Raw genomic sequence first — 19,647 nt, 5'->3', positions numbered from 1 at the left:
AAGAATTACTCCATGTGGTGCTCTGGGGACCATATGGGATGCTGGGAATTGAACCTGGGTCTGCTGCATGCAAGGCAAAAAACCCACTGTGCTATCACTCCAGCCCAATAAAATGAATTTTGCCTGTTTCTTTTGACTTTTGCTACCATGACAGTTAGAAAAGTTTCAGTTGGTACTTGCATTTGTGACTTGTGCTGTGTTTCTAGTGACTGGACTGGTTTATTTAGGCACTTGGAATTTGGATGCTAAATGACGTCTAGAGTTATAAAGAGGGAAGATGTGGAGAAGATAGTACTATTCGGTGTGTTTGCAGATAGATAAAAAGAAGGAAAATCTTCATTAGCATGGCTCTTTCACTTAAGAAGAAATCCTGAAAAGAATGAATGAGGATGTTGGTGGAAAGGTTTTAGTTGAATTCTCCCAGAAATTGAGCCTGACAGAGAACTGGAATTGGGAGGTGGGCCAGGAAGCATCTGTGAGGGAGGGGGAAAGCCGGAAGGAAGGGAAGGAAGCAGAAGGAAGGTGTGATCATTAGCAGGTTATGGGGTGGGCACCTGGACTCCCAGTGGGGCTCATGGAGGGGTTTTAGGCAATACAACTCAAAGTGGTCCCACCCATGAGGTGAGGAAACTGCAGTGTTCACGGAAGGAAACTGCACAACACGTCAGTGGTTGTTGGTTGAGGGCAGCTTCCATGGGGCATCCCTGTGTCTTCCCAAACACCCCAACCTCCTCTTTCTGTGCTCCGGTAACATTCTGGGATCAAAAGGCAAAGGTGCTTTTAGGAGAAAGAAAAAGGTGATGAGCCAGTTGGAAACGTGAGGTTAGAAAGTGTGGAACTAATCCCAGTGGAATGTTTTATCGAATAATTTATTGTTCAAACATTTGGATAGTGCACAGGGTGTGTTCATCTGATCTTCATACCAGCACAGAGAAGTAGGCTTATCGCTCCCTACACCTTATGGAGGGCAGAACTGAGCCCATGTCATTTGTTCAAGAGGGTGAGCTGTGTGGAAGATGAATGGTCATTTATGCCTCAGTCCTTGGGTTTCTACAGGGCTCTTCTCCAGAAGGTAGAAATATATTGACAGTTTGAGGTGAGAACAGGAAACTTGAGCTCTTTTTTGTACTCTGTAGAATTTCTTACATATCCTTAGGGAAGTTGATACTTATATTCACTTAGTCCCAAGACTCTCATGCCAAAAAGTATTACTGCTTTTTTTGTACAAAGCCTAGTCATAAGCAAGGGCTTATAGACCTTGTAGTCTGCTACACAAGATGTTAGTGATATAGTTGAATTCTAGAAAACCTTCACAGAAGTCCTGTAGTTCTGTGTATTTGGCTTACTGGGGACTGGGTCTTGCTAATTTCCCATTACTTGGACTTTCTTCAAAATGGCAGTACCTTTTTTGCACCTCTTTAAAATAAGTTTCATTCCCATATTTACATTTATTACATTTCTAAGTAACTTAGTAATTCTACATGGATGTTACTAACTCTTGTACTATTTAAATTTGAATAACCCCAACGGATTTAGATGGGCAATATGTTTAATCTATGGGCTTTCGTCTACAGATTTCATGATTAAAAACAGATTTTATACATGATGTATACCTAATAACAGGAGGGAGAGGCAAGCAGATGTTTGTCAAATCTAAGTTTGTTAGATTGTATTTATTTGGCTCTTTTGCTGACTAGCTTCAAAAAACTCATACCTATGACAATCTAAACAGGGAGATGATGTATTTCCCTAGAAATTTCCTGCCCTGAAAGATCAGCCAAATAGAACAGTAAAAGAATTCCCTAAAATTAACATACCAAAACCAGTTGACAATCATACCATGAAGTAGTCCTACGGAAGTCGAGGACACTAAATAATGGAAGGTTTCAAAAAGTGTTCTCTTGTCGCTCGGATCATAATATGCCTTGTAGCTGCAATTCATTTAACTCAAACAATAGAAAAGGTCTTGTCTTTTCTATTTTGTTGTTGGTAAGAGCTTTGGAAGAATTGAGATTAAGTTGCACATAAATCACTATCTGGTTGCCTTTTCGTTGCATCCCTTCCTTTAGGAAATATTTCTCTTTTAAAATATTCAGATTTGAGATATATTTTAAGTCTTTCAAAGTCAAAATTGAACTTTTTTGTTGTCTTCAAGGCCCCATGAAAGAGACACACAACCTGTCCCTTTTAATTTAGAACATGTGAGAATTGTAAATAAAATATTTTTGTTTTGTTTGGAGGGCTATGCTTGGTGGCGCTCAGGGGTTACTTCTGACCCTGTACTCAGGAATTACACCTGGTGGTGCTCAGGAGACCATATAGGGGGCCGGGGATCAAATCTGGGTCGGCTGCATACAAAGAGAGTGCCCTACCCACTGTAATATCACTCCATCCCTGCAAATAAAATATTTTTAAAGTGCATTTGGGCCAAGTTTTAATATATGTTGAAAGTCCCCAAGAGGCAGAGCTGGAAAGAAGTACATAATGTTGAAGGAGGATAAAGCTGGACTCTCATGAGAAGTGGAGATGAGGTTGGGCTGTGGGTGTATCCTGCACATTGCAAGGGCCTGAGGCTGCCTCCTACATCTGGAGACTGCCGGTGTTCAACACCATGGTCTCAAAGGGTACTTCCCTCTCGCTGTGGCATTGAAGCCAGACAGAATTCTTGGGAAAGGAAACAGAGGTGCTGAGGCAAGCCAGCTCTGTCTCTGTGGCTCAGGGTGGTGTGGGAATTCCCTGTCTTGGAAACAAACCAAAGCCCTAACACCACAGCAGGCACCTCCCCTTACTGAGGCATATCAGGCCCCCAAAACACAGAACAAGGAACAAAGTTGACATTAGATGAGCTGTCAGACATAAACTGACAAGGTACAGATAACATCAGGTTCTCGGGAAGCGTTAAGCAAACACAAGGAAATAGGGAATTGCCTTTTCTCAAGTAAGCATATTGAGTCCTCTTCAGATTATGGAAGGCAGAATTGTATCCTGAAAACAGGAATAGGAAATTACTCAACAAGAAGAAGGAGATGTGATAAAGAACCTGCTAGAGGTGAAAAATGAGGTCATTGAAGTAAAAGTACGAACAAAACAGTAGGATAAACACTAGATTAAGAAGTATAACTTGTCTGAGAATAAGTACAAGTTTTGGCTTCTGGTTTATGCATTTAAGCATTAATGAAAGTTCTTCTCTTTCTGAACATAAAATTCTGGAAAGTAGAACAAGCAGTTTTGGAAACACTTCACAGCATGATGAATCATGATCACCTCTATGAAGCTGCTAATTTTTGAAATCTGTTACACTCTCTCCAAACCCTTTTCCTCAGATGGCATTACAAATCCTAGATCTATTTCCTTGAAATTCCCAGTTTTTCCTTGCCTTCACTGCATTTGTGGAACTCTCTATGTTAAAACACAGTTGCCCTAATCCTTTGCCTTCTCAGACCTCCCCAGTCTTGGCTTATGATATTGCTCTATTCTTTCCCCAAGCTCACCTCCCCTTTCTTTCCATCCTCTAAGGAAATTCACACTCTCATTCACTGACAATTCTCATGTCCTTCCAGCTGCAGCTGAAAGATTGTTCTCTAAAAAATCTTCTCCAGGAAGCCCTCTCTTTCCTTTCTCTTATGTATAATCTCTCCCAGATGCACAGCTATCTCCTTGTGAACTGGGAGTAGGTATTTTGTTTTTGGACCCCATCTTGTGGTGCTCAGGGGATCACTGCCAGTGGTGTTTGGGGATCATATGCAATAGGGATTGAACCCGGGGTTTCTTCATGCAACACAGTATGCACTCCAGCCCTTTGGGCTATCTTTCCCAGTTCTGGGAGTACATATTTTTATTTTGGTTTCCTCAGTTGATCTCTCAAATACTGATATAGTAGGAAGCTCAGTAAAGACTTCTATGAAGAGATGAATGAATAGTATGCAGAATCAAAAACAATGTGAGCTCTTACTGAATTGAGGCTGAAAATATGATTGAACAAACATTGCAAGGAACTTTAAATTTGATTTTCTGGAAAAGTAGGGATTAATTTTAGATCCCTTTTATGGTGCAGGTGTCAGTTCTAGCCAATGCTAAAGGGATTCCAGGGCCACTCCCAGCAATTCACCACCAATCAAACCAGAGATTTAATGTTAGGATCCAAGGATTAAGTCCTGTGGTGCTGGGAATTAGCCAGGCCACCCTAGTGATCCCCACCTCAGCCGGGCAACCATGTGGTGCTGGAAATTGAACTGAGGTTGACCTCATGCAAGCCATATGCCTTAGCCCCTGTACTAGCTCTCTGGCGGCCCCTAATTTTACATTCATAAACAGAATAATGAGAGAACAAGTATAGCATTAAAGGAAACGTTTTTAAGGCTTACTAATATTTAATATATAGATTGACAATATTAAGGCACATATAATTTACAAATAGATAATACTGCCTGAGATTGGGTTTTGGTTGGTTGATTTGGTTTTGGTCCACACCCAGCAGTGCTCAGGGATTACTTCTGGCTCTGCACTCAGCTGTCATTCCTGCCGGGTACCATATGGTGTGCTGGTGATTGAGCCCGGGCCAGCTTCATGCAAGGCAAATGCCCTACCCACTGTACTATTGCTCCCACCCCTTACTCAAGATGCCTTTAGTGAGAGATGAGCAATTAAAACATTTGTGACTACAATAGTAACTGTCCCTTAGAAACCTGAGTTAAGTGCATTTAATCATTAGCAATTTCTTCAAAGTGTACGTGAATATCCACATACTCAGGAAATCTATCATCAAATAATACCATTTGATATGTGAGCTACTATAATTTTGGGAGTATTATTTTTATCTCAGTAGTTCCCTCATCATTGATTTTTTTAAAAATCCTAATATAGATTCACAGTTTCAGTTTGGATAATTTCATCAGTAAAATCTATATTCTCTGGTATTGAGAGGTTGCTAGGCAAACAATTGAAGCACGTACAATAAAATGCCCTGTGAATAAATCTGCATGATTAGATTTCGTTTAAATGTCCATAAATGGCCATATTGTCAGCAATAGCAGGACCAAATTTTCCTCTGTGGGACTGACCCCAGCCTTCTCTGAAGTTGAACAGTACTAACAATCCAATAGTAGTTGATTTGATGTGGGAATAAATTCCCCATTATTTCCATTTCTGATTCATATATAGGAATAGAAATCCAATTACCTCCTTTACCTCCAGTTCAAAACCTAGAAGTACCCTAGAAGTCATTACTTAGTTCACTATGTCTGAGTTTGTGCAGGAAGTAGAAAGAAAATGAATGAACTTTGGACATTTTGGAAAGGGTCATTTAAATGACAACTTTTCAAAATCTAGCTTATTTCTGAAATGCTTGAAACTGCATAGACTTCAATTTTCTTGAAAATGTTTCAGGTTTTTCTGATTATGCGAAATTTTGTAGATTAAGTCTGAAAAGTTTGCTGAATGATAATTTTCTTTTCTTTTTTGAACAGCAAAACTTAGAGAGTAATCTCACCAACCTTATTAAGAGGAACACAGAACTGGAGACCCTTTTGGCCAAACTCATCCAAACCTGTCAACATGTGGAGGTGAGTGTCTTTGTATGACATGTTTTGCATGAAAACCACTAGCCTCACCCATTGTATTTTTAAAATGGGAATTGTCTTAAACTTAGATCTCTTACAGAAATATAAACACATAGGAAAAATGAAATTGGAAGCTACTAGAACATCAGAGAATCTCACCCCTTTCCTCTCAGAAAATCAGATCAGCGCCATTCTACTCCAGTAGAAACTAAACTTTAATTTGGTTAGATCTGCAAAGAACTTATTTGAATAGGTCACATTTCAAAGTACTGGGAGTTAGGATTTGGGCATATCCCTGAAAGAGGGGTGTTGGCACATACCATAGATGTAAAATTATTGCATCTTGGTTGTCAGATATGTTTCTGTTAAATTGACCACAATGGCAGTGCGTTGGGACTAAGTCAAGAGTGTATATGCCGGGGCTGGAGCAATAGCACAGCGGGTAGGGCGTTTGCCTTGCACACGGCCGATCCGGATTTGATTCCAAGCGTCCCATATGGTCCTCTGTGCACTGCCAGGAGTAATTTCTGAGCACAGAGCCAGAAGTAACCCCTGTGCATCTCCAGGTGTGACCCAAAAAGCGAAAAAAAAAAAAGAGTGTGTATGCCTCAGTGATAGCAAGGGCAAATTGCAAGAGCTAATGTTTGTAACCTTCTACTGAGAATGGCTTCACTTTGTGTAACGAGATCTCCATAGAACATTTTGAGCACTGTTGATTAAACAACATTGTAAATAATAGTGAGTATAGCTTTTTCCAATATGGCATGATAAAGTGACTATGTATTATAGGAGTAAATGAATGAACAGAATGGAATGATCCTTGTGCTGTAGTTTATTTTTATTATGAGATGGTATTTGATGTTTTAGACAATAAGAAATCATTGTTCCTCATCAGTTAAAAGTGTAATTAGCTGGATTGTGTAGGAAAATCTTAGAAATATTTTACTGATTGGGTGATTATTTAATTCAATTTCATACTTTTTAAAGCATTAGTGTCTGGTTTCCATTATGGCCTAAAGTGATTTCAGAACAACTGACTTGCTCCTAATGCAATATTAGTGTGGCTTAAATATGCTAATATTTTTCATCATTTAATATGATGTAAAATTACTTTTATAATCAGTAATTTCAAATGATGTCATTCAAGAAACAGGCAGATTTTATTTTTTTATTTCAAAGAATTGGGTATTATGTTAGTTGACCTAAAACCCTTTTATTTACTTACATAAATTTATTTATTGGCTCACCGTGAGAGCAGTTACAAAGCTTTTGGGTTTAAATCTCGGTCATACAACGATGAACCACTCATCCATTCACCAGTGCACATTTTCCACCACCAAAACCTCCAGTATATCCCCATCCCACACCCTCCCCCTACCTGTGTGGCAGATTATTTCCACATTACTCTCTCTCTACTTTGATTACATTCAATATTTCAACACCAGACCCAACATTATTATTTGGTATTTTACCCCAACACTCAGATCTGCCGAAAAGGAAACATTAGATAGTTTATTTTCTATTGCTGATTATGAACAGCATATGATGATTTTGGAATTCTAAAATTTTAATAATTATATCTGGAGGGATTTCTGCCAAAAGCCACTGGGTTCCGAGATTTGTTTCTGAGTCTCTGGAATCATGGTCGTTAAGCAGCTAGATCAGGAGCCATAGAGGCCAATCGTGGGTGGCAACTCGGGGTCTCCTTGGGGCAGGGGAGAAAAGGGCCAGCTCCACCCCAATCCCGTGAGGCCCTGCATGTCTCGTCACATCGGGCCCATACCTGACTGTCCATTGGCCTCTGGAAGATGGTGGCCACAGAGCCGCCAGGGGGAACAGGAGGTGGTTTGGCCCAGAGCCACCTAGGGTGGCCCAGAGCCAGTAACCTAATGCAGAGTCTCAGCGCATTTCTGCCAAAAGCTGCTGGGTTCCAAGATTTGTTTCTGAGTCTCTGGGATCATAGCCGTTAAGCAGCTAGATCAGGAGTCAGAAAGGCCGTTCCCTGAAACCCTTTTAAATAAAGCCATTACTGAGTTGATTGTAGCAGATTTACAACTGGACACATACATTCCACTAGAATGTGGTTTACTTATATTGGAGGGCCATATCTGGCTGTTTTCAGTGTTTACTCTTGACTATGCTCAGGTTTCATGCTTCATGATGTTTAGGGGACTCTTTGGGGCACCAGGAATCAAATCTGAGTTGGCCATGTGCAAGGTGCCTGTTATACTATCTTTCTGGCATATAGGAGGCATATGTGTGTATACATATATATGCATTTTACCTGCTATACTCTCTGGCATATACATTATACATACAGGTTTTTTAGAAAAAATTTAAATATTCATTCTTTTCACTTTTTTTTTGGCTTTTTGGGTCACACCCGGCAATGCACACGGCTACTCCAGGCTTTACACTCAGGAATTATTCCTGGCAGTGTTCAGGGGACCATAAGGGATGCTGGGAATAGAACCTGGGTTGGCCGTGTGCAAGGCAAATGCCCTACCTGCTGTACTGTCGCTCCAGCCCCTCACTGTTGTTTCTCAATAAATTTTTTGCAATGGATAGAAACTTGGTGTTCAGGAAAATGATTCTAGATATAAATTCAAGAAAATTAATCATAAGTAGAAAATAATAATACCAGCTTGTCACATTCATTCGCTTATTTACACAGTTCCTGTGATGTGCCGTTATCAGCATTGGGTACACACTATGAATTTCAACTTGCTGCTATTGTGCAATTGCAGTCAAGTTCTTTCATAGTTTGCACTGATATTCCCAAGTATTATTTTTTAAGAGTTGATTGTTCAATTCTCGTGTAACAAACAAGTCTTCAGTCAAGACTTATTTAGATCATGAATTGGGGAATAGCCAGACAATCAAGCTTAGGCGGGGATGTCAGAAACAGCTGCATACAAACAGTGGGTGAGGGCGGGCAATGAATGGGGGAAATCTATTGTAGAATAATATAACTAAACTAATATTTACTCCCAAGGGCAATACATTCATAACCTGTGGCCAAAATAAGTTGCATATGATTGTGTCTTTCTGTGTTTTGTTTCTAGGCAGTGCTCAGGGCTTACTCCTGGCTCTACCATACAGGATGCCGGGAATCAAACTTGGGCTGGCCACATGGAAGGCAAGTGTCCTACCTGCTGTACTTTGCTCCAATCTTGGATGATTGGTTAAAAAAAAACTGATAGCACAGCAGGTAGGGCTTTTGCCTTGCATGCAGCTGACCTGAGTTCGATTCCTCCATCCCTCTAGGAGAGCCCGGCAAGCTACCAGAGTATCCCGCCCACACGGCAGAGCCTGGCAAGCTGCCTGTAGCATATTCAATATGACAAAAACAGTAACAACAAGTATCACAACGGAGATGCTACTGGTGCCCACTCAAGCAAATGGATGAGCAACGGGATGACAGTGATATAGTGATACTGAAGTTTGCAAAGCTTATCAGTAGTAAAAGTAGTATAAAGAAAGTGGTAGTAAAGAGTAGTAGTAAAAAGAAAGTGTAGCTCTGATTGCTTCCTGCCTGAGGAGCCAGCTGGCCTTTCCTTGGGCTGGCTTGTACCTTTCCCAGCGGAGCTTACTATCTTGACTAGGACAAAAGAGTAAATACCATCCAAGGTAAAGTGGATAGCTGTAGTGACTGAAAGAGAGGCATGAGCTATATACTTTGGAATTTTGAGAACTGAGATATTTCCAACAGGAAAGACACTCACTGCTTGCAGCACATGTATGACACTTAGAGGGCACACAGTCTTCTTTGGGCCTTTTTTCCAGCTTTGAGATCATTTAGCTTAATACAGCTTTCGATCTTTCCTGTCCTGGTTATTATTATTATCATTATCATTATCATTATTATTTTGCTTTTTGGGTCACAAAAGTGATGCACAGGGGTTACTCCTGGCTTGACACTCAGGAATTACTTCTGACGGTGCTCAGGGGACCATATGGGATGTTGGGAATCAAACCCTGGATGGCCACGTATAAGGCAAATGCCCTACCCGTTGTACTATTGCTCCAACCCCTCTGACTGTTATTGATCTATGAGCTCTGTTCACTACACAGATATATATCTGAGTGTAGGTTTTAAATTTTCCTGTGATCAGTTATTATTCTTTGGTAAAGTATCATGCCAGTTCCTCTGTTGATTTTGTTTATATAGAGTATCCTCTGTGTATTACAACCTGTGTGTGTGTGTTACAAAGTACCTTTCCCAGCGGAGCTTACTATCTTGACTAGGACAAAAGAATAAATACCATCCAAGGTAAAGTGGATAGCTGTAGTGACTGAAAGAGAGGCATGAGCTATATACTTTGGAATTCTGAGAACCGAGATATTTCCAACAGGAAAGACACTCACTGCTTGCAGGACAAGCCAAAGCATGGGAATGGAAATTGAAGAGTATATGTACACAAAGCAAGTGGTTTGTTCTGTTGAAATAGAAAATATGTGACAGGGAGAAGTAGGAAGCAGCTTTGGAGAACTCAGAGCTGGGTGGGCTTTAATATTGTATCTGAGCTTGATTTGAGCTGGAAGGTTTAGTGAGAGTTCAAGGACCCTGAAGACCTTTATAATCACAGTTACAGCTGACATCACTGTTTTTAGGAAGTGGTATTTCTGACTGAGAAAATAATGTGTCTGTCAAAGTTTCAGCTGATTACCCATGCAAAGGGAAACATCACAAAGCTAGTAAAATCCAGAGGTATGTTAGGCACCAGCATGGTGGGCTGAAATTGATGCAGGGGTCAAGAATCCCCTGGGTCACATCCTAGGTTCTTAGACTGTATTTCTTCCTTTTCCTCTTCCTGAAGGTGTCCTTGACTCTGGCTCTGAATGTTCCTGGGGAAAATACTCCCCATGCCAGCTGGAGCTTTCAAAAAACTCCAAGCACAGAGGCAACTCTCAATTGTTAGACATTAAATCAATGAATTCCCACGACTCCTGAGGAAATGCCACATCCTTAGAAGCCCACACCTCCTTCCTGGGATTCACTTCTGCTTCTCTCTAGAATGAAAAGAGTTTGAAGGTCCTCCGTGCCGTATCCATTGTTTTCACAACTTGTTTTTTAAAGGAAGGTCAGTGAATAAACTGGCTTTTTGATAGTAAGTGGCAAATCTTTTTTGAAACTGGAGAATGGAGACACCATCAGACTTACAGGTTTTGCAAGAACAACTCCAGGTTTACTCCTAAAAATTATTTGTGGCATTTGGGATTCTGAAAAATGAGTATGTTTTGTTATCTTAAGAAAAGGATTACAGTTGAAAGGTCCCTCTGGGATGAGTTTGGAGCAGCTTGTCGTGCAGGAGTAGGAGAAATGACCAAAATCTGTGTCAGTTGCAGAGCTTCATGTTTCTTAGTCAAATTCAAATATTTGTCTTCATCATGCTGTCCTTGACCCAGAGTTTTTCTTAAAAAAATTAATGGACCTCGTTTATTAAAAAGATGGATACTGAGAATCGCTGGTGAATTTCAAAGTCACACATCTTCTGTGAATTAAGAACATTCCCAAGCCATGCAATGGATATTCATCTGGGAAATCACATGTCATCAGTGAGATAGTAAAGAAAAATTGGGAAGGAGTGACCTAGGCCCAGAGTGGTTCAGAAAAGCTAAAAGTTCTTGGATAAGTTCCCCCAAGAACCTGCTCTGACCCAGCTTCTTCATTAAAGGCATGTCATTGGTTCCTGGAATTATGTTGCATGTTTGCAGTCACTTTTGTTTTTGTTTTGGGCCCTTACCCAGAGGTGCTCAGGTTCTTCTGGCTCACTCAGTGTTCAAGGATCACTCCTAGTGATACTTGGGGGACCATGTAATGCCAGGGGTCGAATCCAGGGCCTCACAGGCAAACCCTTGCTCCAGCCCTTTGAGACATCTTTATTGCCCCATAATCACTTTAAAAGCTCCCTTTAGCATTTGTTTTTCCCACTTCAAGGCTATTGTTAATGGAAAGTTGCTCTCGTACTGATAATCTCAGAGTCTTTGGGAATTAGGTTTCACTTTATAGCTCTCTAAATGGGGAGGGAAAGGAGTGACGTAGCTTGTAAGAAATGGTAAACATTGACTTGGCAACACAGATGACTTTCTCTGTCATTCACTATGTCCTGAAAATGTTTAATTATAAAGTTTTTAATAAAGGAAAATGTGCTGGGTTAAAAGAAAGATGAACTCTTAAATTTAGATTAATTTGTTGTATAATTTTATGGCTAAGGTCTCTTTCTATGGAAACCTGATGATTGCTTGTCTTGAGCATTGTTACTCATTCTAATCCCAATCCTGACTCCCTTTCAACCTCGTTTCCTTCTTGTGACATGACCCTGTCTCACTGACTGTCCCCACTAGGTTTTCTTTAATTAATTAGTTTATTTAAATGAAATCATCATGAGATACAGTTACAGAACTTTCACGATTGGGTTTCAGTCATACAATGTTCTAATACCCATCCCTTCACCAGTGTAAATTTCCCACCACCAATATCCGTCTCCCTCCTGTCACTATCCCCCACCCGCCACCTCAAGGCAGGCATTTTTCTTCTTTGTCTGTATATCTGTCTGTGTGTGTCTCTCTCTCTACTTGTGGGCATTATGGTTTGCAATACAGATACTGAGAGGACATCATGTTTGGTTTTTTATCCCCTTTCAGAACATATCTCTCATCCAGAGTGATCACTTCCAACCTTCATTGTCATAATGGTCCCTTCTCTATCCCAAGTGCCCTCTCCCTCAGCCCTTGAGGAAGACTTTCTACTGTGGACCATTCGTGCTGGCTCTTGCTTCTACTATACTTGGATGCTAGTCTCATACTATGTTTTTTTCATATCCCACAAATTAGTGCAGTCATTCTATGTTTGTCCTTCTCCTTCACTCAGCATTAGATTCTCCATGTTCATGAATTTATAAGCAAATTTCATGACTTCATCTTTCTAACACCTGTATAGTATTCCATTGTGTAGATGTACCAGAGTTTCTTTAACAATTGTCTGTTCTTGGGCACTCAGGTTGTTAGCAGATTCTGGCTATTGTCAACAGTGCTGCAATGAATATACAACTGCAGATGTTATTTCTGCTGTGTTTTTTTTTACCCAGAAGTGGTATTTCTGAGTCATATGGAAGCTCAATTTCTAGTTTTTTATGAATGCCCATACTTTTTTTCAAAAAGACTGGAGAACTTGGTTTTCCCACCAACAATGAATGAGAGTCCCTTTCTCCTCTAATCCGCACCAGCACTGGTTGTTCTTGTTCTTTTTGATGTGTGCCACTCTCTGTGAAGTAAGGTTATATCTGTTGTTTTGATTTGCATCTCTCCGATGATGACTTACGTAGAGCATTTTTTCATGTTCATTTTGGCTATTTGTATTTCGTTTTTTAAATTTTTCATACAATTTTTTTATTTTATTGATTCGTTGTGATACAGTTACAAGCTTTCATGTTTGGGTTACAATCTCACAATGATCAAACACCCATCCCTCCATCAGTGCACATTCCCCACCACCAATATCCCGGGTATACCCCCCCTTTCCCACCCTCCCCCTGCCTCCATGGCAGACATTATTCCCCATACTCTCTCTACTTTTGGGCATTATAGCTTGCAACACAGACACTGAGAGGTCATCATGTTTGGTCCATTATCTACTTTTGGCATGCATCTCCCATCCCAACTCGTTCCTTCTTTGAGGAAGTTTCTGTTTATTTCTGCTCATTTTTTATGGGGTTGGAGATTTTTTTCTTAAAAAGTTATATCTAATACCTTGGATATTAACCCTTTATCTGGTGGGTATTGGGTAAATCTTTTTCCTGTTCTGTGGACTGTCTCAGTATCTTGGTCATTGTTTCTTTTGAGGTGCAGAATCTTCTCAGCTTAATGCCGTCCCATTGTTTATTTTTGCTTTCACTTGCTTGGATGTGAAGCTAAAGATGCCTTAGCTTAAGTGTCATGGAGGGTTCCAACTAAGTCTTCCTCCATGTACTGTATGGATTCAGGTCTGATATTGATCTGAATTTTAATCCATTTTGATCTGACTTTTGTGTCTGGCATTAGACAGAGGACTGAGTGCATTTTTTTTGGTGTAGCTCTCCAGTTTTCCCATCACTATTTGCTGAAGAGGCTTACCTTGCTCTACTTCACATTTATTGCTCCATTGCCAAGGATTAAGTCATCATATATTTGAGGGTCTCTGTCAGTATATTCAACTCTTTTTCATTGGTCTGCTGGTCTGTCTCTTTTCCATTCCATACTGTTTTAATTAACACTGCTTTGTAGTATAGTTTAAGTAACGATGAGACTAGAACCCTGCTGGGGTTAGGAAGACTAACCTGACCTGAAGACAGTGGTCTGGAATATATAGTGAGATGTCCTCTGGAAGAACCAAACTAAGTTTGATATCTCTCTTACTGTGCTCATACAGAATGACATTGCTAGAAATACTAGAAGTAGATTTACTACAACTAATTACGTGTATTACTAGCTGAGGAAAGAAGAAAGCAACATATCCTGGATGAGATCCCGCCCTTAAACGGATCTCCTAGTAATCTGGAGTGATCTCCCTAGATGATATTTTGTTAATCTCCTGGAGGAGTAGTCTTACCCCTCTTTGTTGATTTGTAAATGTTCAACCCACCTTTGTGTCACCACCCTAAGTGATTGCTATATAAACCAAGACTGTAAAAGAAGTAGGGGGAAGACAAAGAAGTGAGGAGAGAAAACATAGAAGCAAGGGAGAAGACACAAAAGCGAAAGAGAATCAGAGAGTCATCGGAGCCAGAAGATAGATAGAGAGCACAGATAGAAGACACAGAAAGAAGAGAGAAGACACAGAAGGAAGAGAGAAGACATGGAAGCAGGGGAGAAGACACAGAAGTGAGGAAGACGACACAGAAGCAGGGAGAAGACACAGAAGCAGGGAGAAGACACAGAAGCAGAGCACAAAGACAAAAGAGAATCGGGGAGTCAGCAGAGCCAGAAGCAGGGGAAAGAAAGAGCATAAAGCGAGTGAGAGAGTCAGAAGTAAGGGTCAGAGTCGGAAGTAAGAGACAGAGTCAGAAGTGAGAGCAAGAAGAGCTCCGGAGAGGGAGAGATCAGAAGAAGAGACATCGGAAGAGACCAGAGGAGAGACTAGAGAGACAGACAGAAGAGAGCACAGCGGCACATATAGAAGCAGAGCACAAGGAGGAGCCATCCTGATCCAGTCCATACACAGCGGCTTGAGAGCACCAAACACAAGCGGGGAGAGAGAGAGAGAGAGAGAGAGAGAGAGAGAGAGAGAGAGAGAGAGAGAGAGAGAGAGAACTGACCCAAACAACACACACATCACCCCCTTGAGCATGCACGTTTGTATTTTTTAACAGGATATGCTTCTCCATTTCCCCGTGTCCCCTTTTATTTCTTGAAGCAGTGTTTTGTAACTTTCTAAAGAGGTTCTTCACCTCTGTAGCTAAACTGATTTGAGGTACTTGTTTTTTAAAAAATATCTTTCATTATTTGTTTATTGGAAAGTTATGGACTTTTAAGTATTGCTTTCATAACCTACCACTTTACTATTGTTTCTAGGACCTTTGTTGTAGAATCTTGAGAATTTTCTAAATATAATATCATTTCATCTGCAAATAGTGACAGCTTGACTTCTTCCTTTCTCCTCTAGATGCCCTTGATATCTTTTTCTTGCTTACCTGCTATGGCAAGTACTTCCAGTATTATATTGAATAGGACTGGTGAGAGTGGGCAATCTTGTCTTCTCCCTGATCTTAGAAGGAAGCCTTTTAATTTTTCCCCATTAAAACTGATGCTTACTGTGGGCTTGTGGTAGATGGTTTTAACTATACTGTGGAAAGTTCTTTCAACTCCCATTTTCTTGAGAGTTTTTTTTTTATCATAGTTGGGTGCTGGATCTTGTCAAATGCTTTTTCTGATGTGATCAATATGGTTTTAATTTTTTATTTATAGGGTGTACTATCCGAGAGGGAGAACTAGGCTATAAGATGTTCTCCCTCTCAGAGAACCTGGCAAGCTACCGAGAGCTTCCTGCCCACACGGGAGAGCCTGGCAAGCTCCCCATGGCGTATTCATATGCCAAATACAGTAACAATGGTGGGTATCATTTTCCTCCCCGGACAGAGCCTCTAATGTGGCACTGTTGGGAAGGACGAGTAAAGAGAGGCTGCTAAAATCTCAGGGCTAGGACGAATGGAGACGTTACTGGGCCTGCTCCAGCAAATTGATGATTAACGGGATAATAGTGATAGTTATAATGATGATGTATTATGTTAATTAACTTGCAAATGTTCAACCATACTTGCATTCCTGGGATGAATCCTACTTGGTCATGTGTATGATCTTTTTGATGAGTCATTGGACTCTTTGCCAGTATTTTGTTGAGGATCTTTGTGTCTGTGTCCATCAGCTATATCTGCCAATAATTTTCTTTTTTGTGATGTCTCTGATCTTGGTATCAAGGTTATATTTGCCTCATAGAAACTGGAAGTGCTTCTGTTTCTTCATTTTCCTGGAATAGCTTGAACAGGATTGGGAGTAGGTCCTCTTTAAAGGTTTGGAAGAATTCATTATTGAATCCATCTGATGTGGGGCTTTTCTTTCTGGGGACACTTTTGATTACTATTTCAGTTTCTTCAATAGTGATAGGTCTTTCAGATATTCCAAATCTTCTTGGGTCAGCCTTGGGAGGTCATAGGAGTCCAGGAATTTATCCATTTCTCCGAGATTCTCTTGTTTCATGACATACAGATTCTCAAAGTAATCTCTGATAATCCTTTGTATTTCTGTGGTTTCTGTTGTAATGCCCCCTCTTTAATTCTGATTCTATTTATTAGGGTTCTTCTCTCTCTTTCTTTGTAAATCTTGCCAGTGGTTTATCGATCTTATTTATTTTCTAAAAGAACCAGCTCTTGTGTTCATTGATCTTTTGGATTGTGTTTTGGGCTTCCCTCTCGTTAATTTCTGTTTAAAGTTTTATTATTTCCTTCCTCCTGCCTAGTTTGGGCTCCTTTTGTTGGTCATTTTCCAAGATCTTAAGCTGTGAGATTAAATTACTTATGTGGGCTCACTCTTCCTTCCTGAGGAATGCTTGCAGACCTATAAACTTTCCTCTTAACACTGCTTTTGCCATGTCCCATAAGTTCTTGTAATTCATGTCTTCATTCTCGTTTGTTTCCAGGAGTCTTTTGATTTTCTCTTTGATTTCCTTTCTAAGCCACTCATTAAGTAGTGAGCTGTTTTACTTCCAGGTATTTGATTTGATTCTCTCTTTCTGTATATGATTCACTTCTATTTTCAGTGTGTCATGGTCTGAAAAGATCATTGATATAGTTTCTATCCTCTCAATTCTATGGAGGTATGTTTTGTGGCCCAGCATGTGGTCTATCTTGAAGATTACCCCATGTGCACTGGAGATGAACATGTATTCAGCTTTTGGGGAATGAAATGTCAGAGTGTGTGCTAAACCCCTCTCTTCCATTTTTTCCTCAAATAAATTATGTTCTTCAGCTTTAGCCTGGTTGATCTATCGAGAGGTTATAAAATAGTATTGAAATCTCCAACTATTATTATGTTGTTATCAATGTCTTTCTTCAAGTCTATGACCAGTTGTTTTAAGGATTTTGCTGGTCCCTAATTAGGTGCATATACATTTAGGAGTGTGAATTCTTCCTGATTTATAGATCCCTTGATCAATAAGAAATGACCTTCATTATCTCTTGTAACCTTTTTCAGTCTGAAGTCTATGTTGTCTGATACTAGTATGGCCACCCTAGCTCTTTTGAGGGAGTTGTTTGATTGTAGAATTGTTTTTCAGCCTTTTACTTCGAGTGTGTGTTTGCTCTGACTGTTCAGATGTGTTTCTTGCAGGCAGCAGAATGTTGGGTTTAATTTTTGCATCTATTCTTCCACTCTGTCTTTTAATTGGTGTGTTTCACCCATTGACATAGAAAGAGGTTATTGTTATGGGGTTTTGTCCCATATTTCTGCAAAAGTTTGGGGTATTTGAGGGGCTTGTTTTGTCTTAAAGTATCCCATTTAGCTTTTCCTGTAACCACGTCTTTGAATTTGTGTCATTCCTGACTTGTTTGTCTTTGAAGCTATGTATTGTACCTTCAAGTATAAATGAGAGTGTTTCTGGGTAGACTGTTCTTGGTGAGGCATTCATTTCATTGAGGTTTTCTCACTATATTCCCCCTGCCATTGTCTCCGGGCCAGACAGTTAAATCAGGTAAGTCTGCTGTAAATCTTAAGGATGCTCCTTTATACGCAATTTCCTTTTTGATCTTGCTGCTTTCAGTATTCTATCTCTATCTTTGGTTTTTGTCATTCTGATTAGGATGTTTCTTGGAGTATTTTTATTTGGATTCCTTTTAGCTGGTACCCTTCGGGCCTCTTGAATCTGTGTCCATGTGCTCTTAGCTCTGGGGATGTCTCATTAATGATGTCTTTGATGGTTTCTTCTTCATCAGGGGTTTCTTCCCACCCCTCTGGGACTCCAATGATTTTTTATGTCATTCCTTTGTCTTCATCCCAAGTTTCTCTTGTTATCTGTTGATTTATTTTGAGGCTCTTTCCCATCTTCTGCTATTGTCTGGAGATTCTCTGCACCTCATCTTGGAGCTCACTGATTCTGTCCTCAGCAATTGTTACTCTGCTGCCTTCCAGTGAGTTTTTCATTTCTCTTAGCAAGCTTTTCAGCTCTGTCATTTGTTTGTATTTTTCTTATTTATGCTCTCATATCCTCTTGTATGTTATTGGCAGTGTGTTCCATTGCTTGTTTGAGCTCCTTATACATCCTTAACTGCTCCATTGCAAATTCCTTATCCAAGAGGTTATAAAGTTCATTATTACTGTTTGGTTCATCTGGGCTAGAGAATTCACTCACTAAGCCTGGTGAGTTACTGCATTTTTTTTTACCATTGTGACCTTTGCAGTTTGAAGTTGTTTCTTGTGTGTTGTTTTGTGGTTAGGCCCCTGTAGTTAGGTTGTCTTTGTATGTTACAGTGAGTTACGGAGAGGTGTAGAAATGTGCGGCCTGGGTTCACTGGTAACTCTAATACAGGTTATGGATGAAGTAACTTCACGTGGACTAGAGCATCTGAGTGGTTTGGAGGTTAGAGATTTTATTTTATTATTATTTAAAAAAAAAAAACACAAAAATCCCATCAGTTTAATAACAATAAAAAAAAAACCCCGAAAGTGGAAAACCGAGGGGGCAGGAAGAGGCCCGTGGCGCAGGGGCACAGGGGGCCCCGCTCACGGCGCCAGGCCGAGCCACAGGGCACCAGGTATTGCTGTTGCTATGAGGTGGGGAGGGCAGCGATTGTCCAGTGGGTGCCCCTGTTCAGCCAGGCCGGGGACCCTCACTTCTTCTGGGGTGTGCTCAGCTTCTGCATGCCCCGGATCTTGTCCAGCAGGCCAGAGATGAAGGCCTCAGTGGGTTTGTAAGAGTCAACCAGCCACTCTCTGACCCTGGTAGTTCAGGCATCGTCACTCTCCATGTCCAGGAGCTTGTCCACGTCTACCTCCAGCTCGGGGATCTCCTCTTCCTGGCAGTCATAGAGGCAGGTGAGCTGCTCCAGGATCCACTCCTCCAGGTTGAGGCGTTTCCGTAGCTCCTTGCGGTCGTACTTGACCGTGACCTTCCCTTGGCGCCTCACAGGGCCCTCGTCGTCCGCGCCCCCCAGGCCCTCGCCCGCAGCCCCCGGGGGGCTCTGAAAGTAGACGCGGGGCCCTGGGCTGCCGCTGTCCAGCCCGGGGGCCGGAGCTGCCACCGCCGCGACCCCCGCGGGGCCGCTGTCCACCATGGCGGTCGCCAGGGCCACGTGCACGCGTTGGGCCCCTCCCTGCGCCGCCTCCGGGATGCCCGCCGGCTGGCTCCGGGCCGCCGGCTCGGGGTTAACTTGCCTGGTCGGCTCCGCGCGGCTCTGCAGCGAGGGCGGCGGCGGCGGGGGCGCCCAGGGGCAGCTGCAGCATGCTGAGCCCCCAGGCCTGGCCTAGCCGCGCCGCGCCCCTCCCCCTCCCCGGAGGTTAGAGATTTTAAAGGAACGTCATAAGGTATAGTTCAGGGTCAAAATGCTAAGTGTCCAGTCTT

The 19,647-nt window shown here is 41.3% G+C and overlaps 1 protein-coding gene and 1 pseudogene across 1 annotated transcript in view; one reads left to right on the top strand and one right to left on the bottom strand.

The window, feature by feature from the left end:
* MID1 (midline 1) overlaps nucleotides 1-19,647 on the top strand; it is a 144,019-nt gene that overhangs the window by 45,787 nt on the left and 78,585 nt on the right. Inside the window, exon 3 of the mRNA XM_004612178.2 lies at nucleotides 5,466-5,561. Coding sequence (XP_004612235.1) covers nucleotides 5,466-5,561 — 96 coding nt within the window. The remainder of the gene's footprint in view (nucleotides 1-5,465; nucleotides 5,562-19,647) is intronic.
* LOC129400148 (protein phosphatase 1 regulatory subunit 14B-like) lies at nucleotides 18,753-19,529 on the bottom strand (annotated as a pseudogene).

This window comes from Sorex araneus, chromosome X (assembly GCF_027595985.1).
Source record: "Sorex araneus isolate mSorAra2 chromosome X, mSorAra2.pri, whole genome shotgun sequence".
NCBI classification, from domain to species: domain Eukaryota; kingdom Metazoa; phylum Chordata; class Mammalia; order Eulipotyphla; family Soricidae; genus Sorex; species Sorex araneus.
The sequence above is the reverse complement of the archived record's forward strand: the minus strand, read 5'-3'. Positions and strand labels throughout refer to the sequence as shown.